Source organism: Trichosurus vulpecula, chromosome 1, assembly GCF_011100635.1.
Source record: "Trichosurus vulpecula isolate mTriVul1 chromosome 1, mTriVul1.pri, whole genome shotgun sequence".
In the NCBI taxonomy this organism is placed as follows: Eukaryota; Metazoa; Chordata; class Mammalia; order Diprotodontia; family Phalangeridae; genus Trichosurus; species Trichosurus vulpecula.
The window spans coordinates 450,847,147-450,866,294 of record NC_050573.1 but is presented as its reverse complement, the minus strand read 5'-3'; the positions used below and the strand labels follow the sequence as shown (position 1 = coordinate 450,866,294).

The window sequence follows — 19,148 nt, the reverse complement described above, 5'->3', positions numbered from 1 at the left end:
TGTCTGTTCCATTCAGAGGAAGTTAAAAAAAAAGATGCAGTGAGAAAGGCATTACACTGAAAAAGCCTGAACTTTATAGGTAATTGAGGTTTGATCTTTTACTTATGAATTTGGAAATTCAAAAAGGATTAAAAATTGTTTCAGGAAATACAAGAGGGAACAGCTACAGATAATAGAGAACTTTATGAGTCAAGTAGGAGCCCTTTCTCCAGTAAAGAAATAAGACAACTATATACAGTGTTTGCCTTCAATGATTGGTACAAGTTATATTGTAATGGTTGCCACGGAATTATTTTTAGGGGAACAAAATAATTTAGAATCAGTTTTCACTACATGCTTGCCCACTGAGTACATGCCCTTTAATGCATTCTTAGAGCCAAATTAGCTCATTTGCTCTTCTTTGAACTGAACGTTGCATCTCTCATCTTTGCTACTTTGCACAGGCGCCCCCACGCCTGCAATACACTCCTTCCTCACCTTTGCATCTTGGAACATATCACCTTCTAGGGAAAGCCTTTCTAGTTGTTAGAGATCTTTCCTTCTCAAGTTATTTTGTATTTACCTACCTGTTTATATACATATAGAGTCTTCCAAAAGAATGTAAGAGAGAATGTAAGGGCGGGGGCCATTTTTGTTTCTTTATATGTCCACTACCCAACATGGTGCTGTGCGCACACTAGGTGCTTTGTAACTGTTTATTCAATTGAATTGATTAGCATCGTGACAAAAGCATTTTGGGGACCAAAAATAGTTTGAGACTTTTTGTATCTAATTAAATTCTATTTTCTTGAAGATCCCCATTTGATGTATCAACACATGTATTATTGCGAAGAATGCCTTTCTCTAACAGAGAATTTATGTATTTGTAACTTCTCATGTCTCCCAAACCAAATTCACTCCACGCACTGCTCTATTGACTTAGGTGACTCAGTGTTAGTAACCACAAGGTAAATTATCCAACCTGTTACATGGGTCCTTCAGAGATGCAGTATCATAACAAACAGTCCCTTGAATTGGGATCCCATTACCCTCTGAAGCCTAGAGCTATAAAGTATCCAGGTCTATTCAATTGAATCGTCTTTGGAAAGTTCAAACTGCCAAGACTTCCTAGACATTCTCCAAGTGGGAGTCATGTTGTATGTCACTTCCCCAACAAGCTGTAGAAAGTACGGGAAGAATTAGACAGAAAAGCTCAGACAGTTTTCAGGCTAATCAGAAACTCAGCTATTTTGGGTGGAGAGCTAGAGAAAAGAAATGGTCATCTCACAAAAATGTTCCAGCATCCTGCTACATCATCTTGGGAAAGATTCCCCTCAATGATTTGCCCAGGGTAAGTAAAAATTGACCCTGGGCACCTATTAAAAAATAAAAGACATTGGATATTTCCATTCAATTTAACTACCAGTGCAAGAGGGTAAGCCAAGAAAAGAAAATCAGGGAAGGATCAGCAAGTGCTTAATTTTGGGGGTAGGGGTGGTGGTGGTGATGGTGGTGGCAGGGTACAGTATTTATTTACTAAGCTTTTTTATATAAGGAACAAAATTATAGCGATCTCAGAGTTCCCTTAACATGGACTTCAATAGTTAGTAAACTCTAGATATAAAATAACTATTGCAGAAGTGACTTTAGCTTTAAGTTTAGGCACTTTAATTGAATTTCTACATGAATAATGTCCTAGAAGTATGAATGTTTTTTATTTTCCCAGCACATTCAAAAACTTAATTGCCTATTCAAATCTAGGTTAAAGGAAATATTCTGCTAATGACTATGGTAATTAGCAATAACTTGTTAATTGAAAATAGTGGAAATAAAATGAAAATTTCTCTGGAGCATATCTGCAATAGATTTTCCCAGGCTTGTCTGGCTGTCTGTCGCAGTCTGTTACTTTGGAATTGTTTCTATAGTGAAAAAAAGTGTTTTGGGTTAGCCCTTGAATTAATCACCACCACTGGCCCCTGAATTTATGCTGATCTCTAGAACAGGCAGTTATCATCCAAGAGCTAAGTGCAGAGCCTTCAGGTCTTCCTTATCTCTTGGACAGCAGCCCTAGATGTCTTTAAGATGGAGAAGACACTAGACCATGGGTCTTGCTCAAAAGGGAAATCAAAGACCAGTGAGATTGGGGTTGGAGGAAGGGCTATAGGACCTCTGAAGGATAAAGAAATAACACATGGACCAACAAAAGAGAGAAGAAAAATTAGAGAGAAGGAAAAGAGTGGGAGAGAAAGACAAGAGGTTGCTGAAAGTGTGTGTGAAAGAATACAGTTGGAAGGAGTAGATTAGGAGGGGGTCTGTAGATGTGTGAGGATACAAAGACTGAAACAAAAATGGACCTAGCTCTCCAGGACTATACAATTACATATAAACAGGCAAGTAAATACCAAATACTTGGAGAGAAAAGGATCACTAAGGACCAAGAGGTTTAGGGAAGGCTTCCTCTCTGGTGCTCAGCCAACGAAAACATCAGAAAGCTAATTCTATTATATTGTGTATGATACTGCATGTCATTTCTTTAAAATGCAGAAATAATCATTTCATGTAAGTGAAGCACTTCACAAATGATAATCTGTACCCTCAAAAAACATTCATTAGAAACTGTTAGATAAGCAGTGAAAATTTTTAAATCATTCAACAGCTATAAATCAATAAACCTTGGTGATTATATTACACTTGTATACAAAACTTACAGTTCATAGCAAAACTGTATTAACTTTGGGATTTCATGATTCATAAATAATCAGCTCTGAGTTTAAAAAATTAAGATGCTAGATATTTGATTTCTTAGGGTTACACATAAGGTCCCTGCGCATGTAAGTCAGTGAATTTTCCTTTTTTCAATGGCCTCAGACTAAATCCCTAATCACAAGTAGCTTGTGCCCTTGGTGTCAAACGGGGCCAGGTGGCAATGTGAGTAAGAGAGAGGAATGTGAGGCCAAGCTTTATCATTCAACTGGTCTGGGTGTCATCTTGCCACTTAGTAAAAAGAACTGCCTCTATGAGCAGATGTCTAGCAGTGCCATAACTCTGAATCTTGGCCTACAGAGGAAAAGGCACCCTGCTATGATGGAGGAAGTCAGGAAAGACAAGGTTTCAAGTCTCACTCCTTCTTCATTAGCTGTGAGACTGGAAAAAGTCATGTAGTCCTTCTAAACCTTGGTTTCTTCATCTATAAAATGGGAAAATACTATTGTTGGTACTTACCTTAATACTGGGAGAATTAAATTGAGATTATAATAACTCATTAATGTTTCATTGTACCTATACATATTCATTCCTTAAACCTGCACCAAGACTTTTGGAATACCCTGTATTAACTTATTTGGTCCTCCTGATTCTGGTGAAAGACATTAAGCAAATTGCCCATGATTACACTGCTAACAAATATCAGAATCTGGATTCGAACCCAGTTATCATGGCAAGTCTAGTATTCCATCCTCCATACATTTGTCTCCAACGTGGTTTTTGATCAGTCAGCTATTATTAAGATGACACTATATATAATCAAACTAGTTCCAACCTAACTCTTTGTCGATTTCAAATAAGTTAATCTCTACCTGAAACGGGTATTTTGTTGCTTAAATGTACTGAGTAGAAATGAATATTCTTGCAGGCCTTCAGAAAACGGAAAACTCACTGGCCCACATGCACAGGGACCTGACATCAAGCTAAGAATCAACCAAGCCCTTAACAATAATTACAATAATTGTATTAACAAATAATAATGGTTTACAATAAAATAGGAAATCCAGTCGAGCAGATAGCTGGCTTCTGAGTCAGAACGAACAGGATTCTTGCATTTTTGGGTGGTATTTATGTCTATGAATAAGCATAGAGAATCAGAGTATGTTAGAGATGGAAGAGACCTTAGGGTTCATAAAGCTGAATCACTAAGGTCAAGAGAGGTCAAAGGACTTGGTAAAGATTAAACAGTGACCCCACAAAAGAGATGCAGCTAGAACCCAGGCTCCCGGGCCACGGCTTTCTCTACTATCCTGTATATTTAATAACTTGTACAACGGAAATGAAACAATGGGGTGGACACTAAGAATGTATGAATCTCAACAGCAGCATTTTATTATGATTATATATTAAATCAAATTCTGTTAAATATTATTATAATATTATATTAATATTATTGTTTTCTTTGGTAATCTTGGGCAAATATAAACTCACCATCTCACATTTTCTTTAAATACAGAATATGGAAGAGACTACAAATCCTCTCACAGAAAAATTCTGAAGAATATTAAAAATGCTTGGGTGTGCTTTTCAAACACAATGTTATCATCTATCCATAACAATAATAGTAATGTTGTTTTTCATATTGCTGAAGATGAGGTTACTCCCATAATTCAACTAGCATGGAGAGTATATGCTTTGAGTTTTTTTTTCCCCCTAGTAGTAATAAGGTAGCTCAGTGGTATGGTGGCTAGAACACCAGGCCTGGAGTCAGGAAGACCTGAATTCAAATATGACCTTAGATAGTTACTTAGCTGTGAGACCTTAGGTAAGTCACTTAACCTCTGTCTAGGTTTCCTTATCTGTAAAATGGGGATAGTAATAGCTATTGTCTCCCAGGGTTTTTATGAGGATCAAATGAGATAATTATAGAGTGCTTACACAGCGCCTAGCACATAGTATCACATAAATGTTAGTTAGTTGTCGTTCCTATTAGTGGTGGTGGTGGTGACTAATCTACAATTTCCTGCCTGGTCCTACTTGACACTAAAGGCGCATGTATATATTTGGCAAGCTACTTGTGGTTAGGGATTTAGTCTGAGGCCATTGGAAAAGGGAAAACTCACTGGCCCAAGTGCACAGGGACCTGAGGTCAAGCCAAGAGTCAACCAAGCCCTCAGCAATAATTATAATAATTTTATTAGCAAATAGTAATGAATTATTAACAAGTAATAAAATAGGATGTCTAGTTGAGCAGATAGATAGCTGGCCTGAGAGTCAGAATGAGCTGGATTCCAATCTTGCCTTGGCTACATGCTGGCTATGACACCCTAGGCAAGTCACAACCTCTCGGTGCCTAAGGCAACTCACTAAGGCTCACAATATAACTAAGTATATGGACTAAACTCTTCTGCATTAGTGGAAAGAAGTTCCTCATTTGGAAATCTCTCAGTGCTGAGATCACAGATCCAACAAAAAAATTAACAAAATTTCATTTTCTTTAGAATCTCAAAATAGTGATTGTTAGTAATAGCAGCTCATATTTACATAGTTCTTGACATTGACCCCGATGCAAAAGAGGAAGAAGAGCCCGAAGAAAACCAGGAAGATCACACAACAGAAGACACGTCAGAAGATTCAAAACTAGAAGATAAAGAAGTTGACATGGATGCAGAGGAAGAAACAAAGAAAAACATCTCCAAGTGGAAAAGATGAGTTGTAACTCCCATACTGGAATCCACTTCAGTGTAGAAAGAAAAACGTGAATTAAAATCATTCTGTTTGGGGAGGCTTGGGATTTTTTTTTGCTCCCCCCGTCCCCACTGTAAAAATGTCAGGATTGTGGGTCCCAGGAAGAAGCAGGTTTTTGTTTTGGTGCTTTTTTTAAATTCTTTTTTTTTAACGTTCAACATTCCTCATGAATGTAAATTTGCACTATTTATCTATTTGGTACAAAATCTTGTCATGTGTATAAAAATTAAAAAATCCCCCCGACCAACAAAGGAACTAAAGGACACTTCCCAGGTAAATAGTACAAATACCACTATTCTTATTTTAAAGATATGGAAGCTGAAACTCACCGAGGTTAATTAACATGATGAGGGTCACATAGCTAGTAGGCATTTTAGCTATGAGATGAACCTGGTTCTCCTGACAGCTAGTCAGCTAGGTGGCACAGCAGATAGTGTTTCAGACTTGGAGTCAAGAAGATCTGACTTGAATTCAAATCCAGCTTCAGGCACTTACTAGCTTTAGGATGCTGGAGAGGTCACTTAATCTCCGCCAGTTGCTACATCTGTAAAATGGTACCTATTTCCCAAGGTTGTTTTGAAGGTCAAAGGATATACTGTTTATAAAGTACTCTGAAAACCTTAAACCACTATAGAAATCTTTGTTATTGTTCAATTGTATCAGTCATGTCCACCTCTTTGTGACCCCATTTGGGATTTTCTTGGCAGAGATACTGGAGTGATTTGCCATTTCTTCTCCAGCTCATCTTAGCTATTTATCTTAGCTATTATTATTTTTATTACTATTATCCCTGTCTCCAAGACTTCTACTAATGTTGTCTAATTACTATGTATGAAATGAGATAATTCCTGCAAAATACTTAGAAAACTTTAAAGCTCTAAATAAATGTGAACTGTTAATAATCACATAAATGTGGAGGTGACAGATTTTTTTTTCAACAAAAAAAGTGAGTTGACAACTCAGGTTCTATATAACACTTTGTATTCTTATGCTTAAAGTAGGAATGCAAGTATTCAGTTCATATTGCAGGGCTTTGTTATAGATGAAACCTTGCTTGAATTAGGTCTTTTTGGTCCTTTCAGTAACGGGATTGGCGACAAACTGGAATTATTGGGAATTTCACACTCATAGCAGGTCACGTTAAGAGCAAAGCTCCTATGTAGTTAAGCAGAGTATGACTTTATGTGTTATTTTTCCCCTCCTCCCAAAGTAAGCTCTCTGGGCAAAAAAAAATACAGTAAAATTCTGTTTAAAAATGCTTTTCTCTCTCATCAGCTTGGTTAGCTCCCATCCCCAGGGTACAGAATGATGTATAGAGTTCCTTTCTCATTCTCACCCCCAAAGCCAATCACATGGATGTCATCTCTGTTCTTTGACCTCGATGCTATGGTGAGTTTTTACTGTATATATAATCGAGCAGAGCCAGAGACTTGAGCTTTCTGAAGTACTTATTTCTTTGCATCAAATACATACATCCTTTGGTGAACTCTCACTCTTTCAACAAGCTTTTTTGAGGAAACGGCCTTTAACAGTTTAGTTCATTTCACTTGTAAATGTAGGATTATTTTGGCCTTGGGAATTCCAGAAGGGTATTTGGGACCTTTACCACCTAACCCTGATAGACTTCCCTCTTTCCACTTAACATAAAATGTACCACCTTCCCCTCCTTATGTGCTTTTTTTCTAAGTTTGTCTTTATAGGAAAGGAATGAAATATTTTAAATAATGTATTCTTCAAAGGACACTGATTTTTGAAGGCATCAGAAATTTTATTATTGGGTGCTTTGGATGTGTAACCATATACTAAAAATAGGTATGTGCCATGTTTTATTCCCTCAATTTAAAAAAAAAAACAACCACTACAAACATCTATATTTATCTTTGGGAATAGAGGAAAAATCAGAAATTAAATTGCCAAGGCTAGTTTCTTGATCTTATTTCTAAAGTCATCTTACACAGTGTGCTAGACAGACTGCATAGAGAGCATATGCATGATGGTTAAAACAGATGCAGGCTTTGGAGACACTTTGAGATTTGATGTAATTAGAGGAGTGTGGGCGGGAACAGCTTTGAATAATGAGCTACTGTCAGGAAATCATATCTGATACATGTGTAATCCATTCTGCACAATTGTTTCAATGCTGCCTATGTAATTTCATTATAAGGCGTAATAGCCACTGTCAAGTTGTGCTCCTTACGTTTAAGACACAAAAAAGGAAAAAATTATAGTCAAATATCATCAAAGTGTTTTTTGGAGACAATCACATATCTTCAAAAAGGTCTTCTGGACTACTGTTTTTTAAGGTTTCTAAGGACATATTTTCAGATGAGATGGGTTCCTTGCTTGATGACTGAAGTTGTGAAGGCTCAGGTCTAAAGAACAAAAAAGAGAAAAAAGCTCAAATTATTTTTCAAATTAAGAGCCATGGAAATAAGCATCCAGAGGGTTTACAAATGAAAATAAAGAAAACTCCAGTTGGTTACTCAGGCTTGGGGCAGAGTTTTGAGGAAAGAGTTTTTCTCCATGAGATGCCAAGCATAAAGTAAGCTGAAGGAAATACAGAACTGTTATTTATTTATTCCGACCTCTGTTTTTCTATTTAATTTGTTTTTACTCTAAAGCTACTAAACATGCAAAGCTGACATGAAGAGTTCTGTGCATTGTCCAGGCAGACACAGCTGTGCTGTGTTCATTTGTACCTCAAGATGGTGGCAAGATTCTCAAACCTTTCATTAATTGTGTGATGACTTGACGGTCTCCTTGATGGCATGATACAATACATGATCTCAGACTGAAAAAATGCCATCTTAGGCCTGCAGACAGCAGTGACCTCAGTGCTTCCTTCGGTCACAATTGAGAATTACAGAATTTTTGAGTTGGAAGGGACCTTGGCCTTTCTGTAGTCCAACTCCTTCTCCAAAGGAGATGCCATTGTAACATGATGGCAAGAACTGTCCAGCTGCTTCTTGAAGACCTCTCAGGAGGGAGAACTCACCACCTTTTGGGGCAGCCCATTTTACTTTGGGGCACATTTAATTATTAGGAAGTTCTTCCTGATCTCAAGCCTAAGTGCAACTTCTATCCACTGTTTCTGGTTCTGCCTTCAGGAGCCCAACAGAACAAGCCTAATCCCTCCCCCACACAATATCCCTTCAGGTACTGGAAGAGAGCTGTCAAATCACCATCATCAATATTGTAATCATCACCATCATCATCATCATAACTTAGCTCTTACTATGCTACGCACTTTATATTCATTATCTCAGTTTGCCTTCACAACATCTCTGGGAGGTAGGTGCTATCCCCATTTCACAGATGAGAAAACTGAGGCAAAGAGGTTAAATGACTTGCCCAGAGTCACATAGCTAGTAAATGTCTGAGTCTGGATTTGAATTCAGGTCTTCCAGACTCCAGGCCCCATGCTTTATCAACTGTGCTAACTAGGTTCCCTGAGTCTTTTCTTTAGGCTATACAGAACCAATATCTTCAACCTATCCTCATGTCATGGGCTCAAGTCAACCTGGTTTGACCTCTTCTGTACACTCCAGCTTATCAACATCCTTCTTAAACCATGGTGTTCAGACCAGAATACAATATTCTAGATGGGAGTCTGACAAGGGTAGAGAAATATGGAACCATCTCTTCCCAATTTCTGGAAGTGATGGCCCTCTTCATGTTTGTGACCTATGACTGCATTAACTTTTTTGGTTGCCATTTATATCGAGCCTCTAAAAATCTTTTTTAGAAAAAAAAAAACTGTTATCTACCTGCATCTTCCCCTTCTCCTAATTGTGAAGTTGATTTTTGGTAGCCAAGCTCGACTTTTTATTTACCCTTACTGAATTTCATCTTATTAGATTCAGCTCAATGCTCTAGTCTGTCAGGATCCCCATGGATCTTTATCCTATCATCCACTTTGTTAGGTATCCCTTCAAGCTTTGTGTCATCTGGAAATTTGATGAGGATGCCATCTTTGCCTTTATCTAAGTGATGACAATGTCACACAGCATAAGGCCAAGCAGAGATCCCTGTGGGCTACTCACTGGAGACCACCTGCCACACCGACATTAAACAATTAACAACTTCCCTGAATCTGGCCATCCATCCAATTCTGTATCCATCTGATTGTATTATAGTTTAATTCAGAGGCTGTCTACCTATGGCCCACAGGGCAAATATGGACTGTGGTCTGTTTTTTATAGCCAGCAAATTAAAAATGTGCTTTTAAAAAATATTCTAAAAGAAAGTTTTAGTGTATTAAAATGTAAAAAACAAGAACAAAAACAAAAAACCCAACCCTATTTTTAACTTTCTGGCTGTAAAAAAAGCAAGAGGATTTGGCCCTGGGGTCATAGTTTGCTGACCCCTGGTCAAATCCATAACTCTGTACCTTCTCCACAAGAATAGTATGATATGCTTTATGAACAGCTTTGCTAAAATCTGGGTCAACTATAGCCAAAGAATTCCCACCAACTACTAATTTAGAAATCTCCTCACAAAACAAAAAGAAATAATGTTTCTTTGGCAATAACTTCTCTTGATGAAGCCATGCTGGTTCTTTGGGATAACTGATTCCTTTTTTAAATGTTTGTTAATCATCTCTTTAATGACCCCTTCTAGAATTTTCAAAGGAAACCACGTCAAGCTTACTGACCCACAGTTGGCACACTGTTCTCTTCCACTTTTTGAAAATTGGGACAACACTTGCCCTCCTCACTTCTGTGGTACTACTGCCCTTTTCCAACATCTTTCTAATATTACTGAGAGGCTCAGGCTCAGTAATTTCATCTGTCAGTTTGTTCAGGACCTGACAACATTGTTCATCTGATGACTTCATCAAGGGGAACAAGGCACTGTCTTACTATCTCCTTATTTATCTCAGGTATCAACTTCCTGTTAGTTATTTTTGTTTCACCAGTTCCAATGTAAAGGTCATTTTCCATTGCAGACAAAATAGAAACAAAATCAGCTTAGCTCTGCCTTCTCCTTGTTGTCAATTGTCAGTTGTTAAGCTATTGACATAAGGCATTAACGCAAAGGAAAACCAAGTTCGTGGTAATCAGTGGTAAGGTATCATTACCCCAGATTTCACTGCGGGAAATATACGACTTCATTTACTATCTTGATTTAAATTCAGGTTCAGGTGATTACAATTCCTACAGCAATGGAGAGACTTATGTGCCTATGTAAATTTGTCAAGCCCTAGGAAAATAGACTTTTTCACTACTTCTGTTTTTTCACTTGTTTATCCTAATTTTGCATTGGAAAGTATAGGGCCCAGGACGGAACCTGGAATTAGAAGGTATGAGGAAAAGGGAAGAAACCCCTTTCTGTGACCTCTTGATCAGAAGGTCCTTGTGGTCTAAGACAACATTGACATATTTTGTAACCTCTCTATAATGTATAATTGTAACCCCTCTATAATCCAGCAGATGATTTTACAGAATGGTTGTAGCAAAAAAAAAAAATCACTCTGCAGTCAACATGGTGATGAACCTTTCCAAATTTATCTAGGCTGCTCCGATGACACCACGAGGACCTGCCCATGACTGGGCCTGTGATTTAGCCTTTCCCAATCGGTAAGAATAGCCAGAATTTCCATTCGGGGGCAGAGCCTTCAAGGACCCAGAGTTGCTTCCATTCATGATGAAGTACCAGAGGAGAAGATAAACAGATAATGGTAATAAGTTGTTATTACTACTACTGATTGGAGGTGGCCGCAATGGCAGCTCAGTTCCAGTTATAAAGAGCTTGCATGTTAGCCTATCTGCAAGATAACAGCCTTGTCTCCCACTTCAGAGATCAGTGGACTTAGGTTATTGCTACTGTTGCATACACTTAATGACCTTCTTGATGGGAATAAGGGTGCCTAGGGCTTCTTTGGGTCTTTCAGTGGATTAATCAAAAAGTCACTTTGAGGCTCTCCTGGGGTCCATGGACCACAGACTCCTTACATAGTTGTTGGCTGCTACTAGGCCTGCTTGCTTTGACCTTGTGATGTTAATGGGATAGGAAGATCTTCCCTGTCCATTAATAGGCCTATGTGACCTGCTTTGAGCTCTCGCCCAGCTCACAGCTGTGATACATCCTGAGTCACAGAGCCCATTGCGGGAGGGAAGCTTACCTGGGGAGGCTTGCTTATAGGAAGGCTTTCACACCTTTTGCTAATTTCTAACTAGGCATTGAGTCAGGAGGGTTGTGATGCCTTCTGGCTCTGAGAAGTGTATATATACTCTGAGTTGGTATTTTGCTTTGGGGGTTTGCTTATGAGAAGGACCTTGTGATTTCCTGGTTGTGACTCTGAGTAGCCATAGGTTCAGACCCCCCACTGCTCAGATGTAAAGGCTCTCTCAATCCAGTGATCTATGTAAAGTGTATAGCAATATTACTTCGATTTAGGTAGTCAGAGTTTTGTCTGTTGGTCTGTGTTAATTTCTCTGCTTCTATCTTTTCTCTGCATTTTATCTGACCTTCAGGGTGCTGACTTTTCCCCTGAACTAGTGAATGTAATTAAAAGTAGGATTGCTAACCCCTTTGTGAGCAGTCTTTCCTAGTAAAGCAGATCAAAGACCTGTGCTAGCCGGCCATGGCTGGGTATGCTAGGGTACTTGTTGTTACAGACCTGCCCCCCACAGTAAAATATGCTATCACCATGTCCCTCATGGGCATAATCTTTGATATAACACCACAGGGGGAATTAATATAAGGTAAGTAGAGCTGACACTATTCTCCAGGAGTTTAAATGTTAAAATTAACAGAATCAACACAGACATACTTATAGGACTATATAATTAAATATCTAAATATAGACTACACACAATGATATAGCACAGACCAAAAAAATATATAATTACATGTATTACTTTTTATCTTCAACTTAGAAAACATGACATTAAAAACATTTTAAAAATCTACAGTAACTTTAAGGTTGCTTTCTTTGTGCTGCCCAGGCCTCCTCCAAAGAATTCGATCATTTCAATAAAAAGTTAGACAAGTTGAATTCTTAGAAGTTCTTTTCGTATTTTGTAAAACTCCTTTCCCTACACACAAAGATGATCAATTTAATAAAGAAGCAAAGAGCTCTACCTCTGGAGTCAGGTGACCTGAATGCAAATCCCACCTCTGACAACTAAGACACAAGAGAACTTGGGCAAATCACTGACCTTTTGTGGGCCTCAGTTTCCTCATCTGTAAAATGAGAGACTTAGGCCTATAAGTTTCCTTTAAACTCTAAATCTAAGATTCTAAAGTGACTCTCGAATAAATAAGAAAAAAGATTCCAAGTCAACAGCAACAACCTGAACTAGGGCTATCAGTTAGCTCCAACCTACAGAATTATATGTGTTTCTAGAATGAATTAAAAAAAAAACAGTTATTCTACATATTTTATTTTCCACATGAAAGATATAATCTACAGAATGAAAATCTTGATGCAAAGAAATCCCCGTTGCAAGGGCTAATGCTTAGGACTAGATGAGGTGGTGCAGTGGATAGAGCGCTGGGCCTGCATTCAGATGACCTGAGTTTAAATCTGGCCTCAGATACTTACTAGCTGGGTGACCCTGGGAAAATCATTTCATCCTGTTTGCCTCAGTTTCCTCATGAGCTGGAGGAGGAAATGTCGAACCACTCCTATAGCTTTGCCAAGAAAACACCTAACGGAGGCTTGAAGACTGAAATGACTGAACGACAAGTCAACTAGTATTCATTAAGCGCCTACTATGTGCCAGGTGCTGTGCTAAGTGCTAGAGATACAAAAGCAAAAAGCAGTTCCTATTTTCAAGAAACAACTTGTTTAAGTGGGGAGAGACAACATACAAACACTTATATAAAAGCAGCTAAAGTGAGATAGCAGAAGGTCATCTCTACAGTCATGAAAAGATAATGAGAAATAAGTTTGAAACTGGAGGGTCTGAAGGTGCCAATGACAACCTTGCTACTCCATGACACTAAAGGAAAGAAAAACTTATAGCCCAGCAATTGGTTCATGTGTAAAATTAGGATGATGCTACAAAGGAATCTCTTAGAACTGCTTCTTTCTCCCCATCTGCCTCCATCTTGCCCAGCTCATTCTCTGACCATGGGAAATTTTGCTTATCTATTGATAATAATTAAAATTACACATAAGTATTTTGCATAATATACAATTGGTCCATATAGTCTTAAAAAGAGGCAGAGAGGAGAAGCGTGCAAAATATTAGTGTCTATAACAGTGCAGCAGAGTTTGTAAGCAAAGCTTTGGGGATCTAATCATGAGAAATTATTTCTAATAAGAAATTGAATTAAGAAATTATTTCTAATGATGCATAGCACAATCAGAAAAAGTCTCAATATACTGTGCTGTGATTGGACCAACAATTATGAGTTATTAAATTTATACCTGGATGGAGAACAACTCAACACAAATGAGCGGCAAGTTGCATCTAATTCAAATTTTGGGACTTGTGGACCTCGTAGGTTATTCAAGTTAGACATTACAATAAGTTTTTTAAGCCACTGGAGATCACTGGGTGGATTATGAGTAGGCACAATGATCTCTGATTACCTAGAAAGATTTAAGTAACACTAAGAGGAAACTGGCTATTTAAGAGGAACTAGCATCTTCAACCTGAAGGTATCAATGAGCTTAATTCTGGGTCTTTATCCAAGGCTAGAACTCCCCCTTTTTACATAATTCCCAGTGATTCCACAGTCATCCCAGACCTTACTCATATTGCCTTCAAGGTGTGTGGGTGTGGGGGGAACATGACCACCATGACCGCCACTCTTTATGAGGTCCTGGCAGAGGTAGCCACCTAGGGTTGTGTGTCAAAAAGCCTCTTGAGGAGCTGTGCCCTTCAGGCCATGGACTCTACCTAAAGCCCAGCCTCTGCTGCCAAGCTCTAGGGGAGCAACCCCAGGAGAGGCACAGCTCCTGCAGCTGTCTCTACTGGCACTGTGGCCTCTGCCTCCTCAGCAGCCACAGCAAATGAAGAGCTGGAAAAGAATGTGTAGCTACCAAAGTCCTTAGCACTATTAAATAGCTCCATGTCAGAATCAGTCAAAATGATAGTAAAGAAGACGTGTTTGTAAGTCAGCCTTATCTCCCCTCTGAACACCAGCCAAACTGGATTATTGCCAATGCTGATTTGCATCTTTTTCCAAAACTTCTGAGTCTTAGAGAATTTCCTAGAGCGTGGGGGTCAAACTGAAACAGAAACAGATCACTGTGGGCTGCATATTGATTTGGAAAACCACAAATTAACATTATGTAGTATTATATCTTTACTTATTTTGTTAAATGTTTTCCAATTACATTTTAATCTGCTTCTGGCCACAGGCTGTGAATCTGACACCTCTGGAGAGCCCTGTGACTCTAAAGAGATTTGCTTAAGATCACACCATTACTATATGTTAGAGTTGGGATTTGAACCTAGGTCTTCCTGTGTGCCTTGTTTAAAAAACAAAACACTTAACAAGTGCTTTTTCATTCATTCATTCATTCATTCATTCATTCATTCATTCATTCATTCATCAGAACTATATTACAATAAATAGCTGAGTCTCCCCACCAGGCTACCTCATGAATTTTTGCTTGCCCTAACAGGTTGTAGCTGTGGTCCCTAGATGGCAGCTACCACATAGAAGCTCCTGGTGGCATGGTGCATAGATCCCTGGGCATGGAGTCATGAGTCAGGAACACCTGAGTTCATATCAGGCCTCAGACCCTTGCTGTGTAACCTGGAGAAAGTCACCTAACCTCTGTTTGTCTTGATTTCCTCAATTGTAAAAGAAGGATAAATAAAAGCAACCTACCTCATGTGGTTGTGAGAATCAAGTGAGATGAGTGAAGTGCTTAGCACAGTGTCTAGGTTGACTTGCTCCTGTTCCAGATTCTAGGAGTAACTCTGCGGGTCTCGCTGTCTAGTACTATTGCTCAGACTCCACTCAGTACTTTCCCCTTAACCATCAGATGACTAAACTCCATTGGCTTTTACCTTCCTGAGAAGGTAGAGAAATAACAGCTGTCTCACAAACCATCCCTCCAAACTGTGGGTGCACTGTCCCCTTGTACCTCCACAGTCTCTGGGGAGTGGGCCTAAACATGTATTAAAACTGTAGAGAGACAGCACACATCTAAGCATTCTGAGGACAAGAGGGTAAACTCACAGTTCCCTTTTTCCTGAGAGTCCTTTTCTTACTTTGTAGAGAAGAGGCCTCATGAAGTTCTCCTTAGGTACAGCTCTCTGCTAGACCCCAACAGATGGTGCCTAAGTAGAATCCATAGTTGACACTTTTCACTGACTCAAGGGGTCATAACTAGCTGAAGCTGCCATTTCTTTGTGGGTCTAGTTTGTTTTCAATGTTTCTCACTTATGGAGGCAGGTAATGCCATGAACTACTACTACTCCAAGAACAGCTACCTGACAATGACGGGAACTCCAGATTCATCAAAGTTAAAAAGTCATCACTTGGTCAATGGGAGGATGAGAGAGAGAGAGGGAGAGAGAGAGAGAGAGAGAGAGAGAGAGAGAGAGAGAGAGAGAGAGAGAGAGAGAAAGAGAGAGAGAGAGAGAGAGAGAGAGAGAGAGAGAGAGAGACGGAGAGAGAGAAAAGAAAGAGAGAAGAGAAATAGACAGAGAGAAGAGAGAGATATAGGGAGGGAGAGAGAGGAGAGACAGAGAGAGGAGAGAGACAGAGAGATAGAGAAATGGAGAGAGAGAGAGGAGAGAGGAGAGAGAGAGAGAGAGAGGAGAGAGAGAGATGGAGAGAGAGAAAAGAGAGAGAGAAGAGAAATAGACAGAGAGAAGAGAGAGATATAGGGAGGGAGAGAGAGGAGAGACAGAGAGAGGAGAGAGACAGAGAGATAGAGAAATGGAGAGAGAGAGAGAGAGAGAGAAAGAGAGGGAGAGAGAGAGAGAGAGAGGGAGAGAGAGAGAGAGAGAAGCAGAGACAGAGAAACAGGCAGAGACAGAGAGAGATAGATCAAGGAGGGAGGGGATGGGGGGGAAGGAGAAATAGAAAGTGACAGAGACATAGAACACAGAGAGATTCTCTCTTCCCCAAGACTCACACCAAGAAGGATGATCCCCTAATTCCCTTTTAGGTGTCCACTGCTAGATCTGACCACCATTCAAATGACTGGCTCTGATTTAGTTTGTAGTTTTTATATGTAGTCCAAAGATGTGATGTTTTCTCTTTATCCAAAGATCAAAGGACTTTATTCCTCTAATACTGATTTAGGACTTGTTTGAACTTAGTCTATACTTTTGGTTGATTTATTGAATCAAGCTGTTTGGGTCTTCCGTAATTAATGAAAGGATGGAAGAGCCTCTTATTTGGCATTTCCTTGCCTCTGAATTCTCTTACCATCCCCTACCTGCCCTCTACCCCCCTACCCCATCCACTCTATATACCATATATATCCAGATTAATCTTAAAACACCATGGGCAATGGGTCATACCCCAGCTAACGATCCTAACGTGGCCTTCCACTTCTTACTGGGCCAAGTCAGAGGATCACAGGATTTACAGCTGGAAAGGACCTCTGAGACTATTTAGTCTAATTTCTATTCTTTTACAAATGAGGAAATATGGGGCCCAGACAGATGAAATAACTGAACCAAAGCCATAAGTAAATAGCAAAGCCAGGATTTGAACTGACTCCTCTAATTTTACTGTTTTGCTTTTATTTTTCTTAAGGTTGCTTCTCTAAGTTAAAACTCCTCATCCTTTGCTGATTCACCTTTAGGTGTCTCCCTTCTTTAATCAGAATGGTTTCATTATTGTCCTCTAAGGGCATGAGCATGGGTCCTTTGGAGGGCAGAAAGGCAGGCAAGGAGCATTAATTATTTACTGTGTGCCAGGCGCTGTGTTAACTGCCGAGGATCCAAATATAAGCAAGAAAAATAGTCTGTACCCTCCAGGAGCTTACATTCTAATAATTAGATCATAGGCTCCGGGAGGGCAGGGGCTGTCTTCCCTCTTTTTGTATCCTTAGTGCTCAGCACAGTGCCTGGCACATAGATGCTTAATAAATATTCATTGATTGATTTGTGGAGGAAGACAATGGTTAAAGGCAATGGAAAAGGAAAGGGGGAAGGAGAGGAAGGAAGGAACACATTTGGGGGGGATGGTGGCAAAGTCTGGAGAGTCAGAAGCACATATGGGAGAGGAATGAAGCATAGCCAGCATGGGTCCTCCAAATAGAGGCCTAGGAAGGATGTCACCAAGGGGAGAAAGGGGCCAGGATGGCTGAGGATAGTCCAGGGTAAGAGAAGCTTGAGGGAAGTTCTAGGGTTAGAAGATAGCTGAATCATGGTAGCAATGTCTGGAGACTCAGAAGTCCAGCTAGAAGGTGAACAGGGAGACTTTATGCAAATGTCTTCATGTAAAATGCCTTCTATCCTTTGTTGGGTCTGCTCAACACCACTCTTTCTTTAAGGCCCAGTTCAAACTCCAACCCATTCAGGGTTTCTGTGCCTACTATCATTTGAGGTTCTCTAAGTGTTGTATAATTACTGAATATCTGATCATTTCACATGGAGATTTTCATGTGTGTTATCATGAGATTAATCTAGTACAATGCCTAGTACATTAAAGATCCTCAAGAAATAAATGATGAAATGGTAAGGAATTGCCTTGTCTGACATGTCAGTCCCCATGCTCAAGAAGCTTGGGTGGCTCCTTGCGGCCTGTAGGGTAAAGTACAAGTACCTCAGCTTGGCACCTAAAGCCTCTCATGGTCTAGCTCCAATTTATTTACTCCAGATTTACTTCATAATACTCCTCTTCACACAATGCACATTCCAGACAAATTAGCCTCATTGTTGTTCCCCAAACTGGTGTTCTATCTTCTACCGCTATATTTTTATAAAAGCTGTGCACGGCCCCCCAACAGTATTAAATGCAAAAAAAAAAATCTCCCTTTCCCCCCTGAATTGATTCATACCATGAATCATGCTATTCTTGAATCATATATACTCCCTCCTCAATTCCACTTTTTAGAATCCTTATCTTTCTTTTTAAAGCTAAGCTCGTGTGAGCTTTCCTGTATAAATGTTGCATTCTTTCAGCAGGATATGAGATCCCTGAGGGCAGGGACTGCTTTTTAAAATTTTTGTATCCTTAGCACAAATACAGTGCTTTGCAAATAGCATGTAATTTTTGTTGAATTGAAACTGAATTTGTAAAACTGAGTTAGCATGCTGTTGTCACTATTAGAATCAGTTCTAGATTTGGCATCAAAGGACCTAGATTCAAATACTGCCTTACCAGGGGTGGGGAAACTGCGGCCTCCAGGCCACATGCGGCTTTCTAGGTCCTTGGGTACAGACTTGTGACTGATTCCAAGTTTTACAGAACGAATCCTTTTATTAAGGGGATTTGTTCTATGAAGTTTGGATTTAGCCAAAGGGCCACATTCGAGGACCTAGAGGGCCTCCACAGATACCCCACCCCTGCCAGATACTAGCTGTGTGATAATGAGCAAATCTCTTAACTTCTCTGAGTATCAGTTCCTATAAAACTGACCACCAGGTGCCATAAAACTGACACTTCCTACTAATAAGGAGTTATAACAATAACTACATCTAGCATTTATATAGTACCTACTATGTGCCAGGCACTGTGCCAAGAGCTTTACAAATATTTCTTGTTGAATCCTCACAACAACCCTGGAAAGTAGGTGTCACTATTATCCCCATTTTACAGTTGAGGAAATTGTGGCACATAAAAGT

General features: G+C 39.4%; 1 protein-coding gene across 1 annotated transcript in view; it reads right to left on the bottom strand.

The window, feature by feature from the left end:
* Positions 1 to 7,177: 7,177 nt before the first annotated feature.
* XRCC4 (X-ray repair cross complementing 4) overlaps positions 7,178 to 19,148 on the bottom strand; it is a 379,274-nt gene continuing 367,303 nt past the window's right edge. The window contains exon 8 of the mRNA XM_036765940.1: positions 7,178 to 7,802. Coding sequence (XP_036621835.1) covers positions 7,691 to 7,802 — 112 coding nt within the window. The 3' untranslated portion in view covers positions 7,178 to 7,690. The remainder of the gene's footprint in view (positions 7,803 to 19,148) is intronic.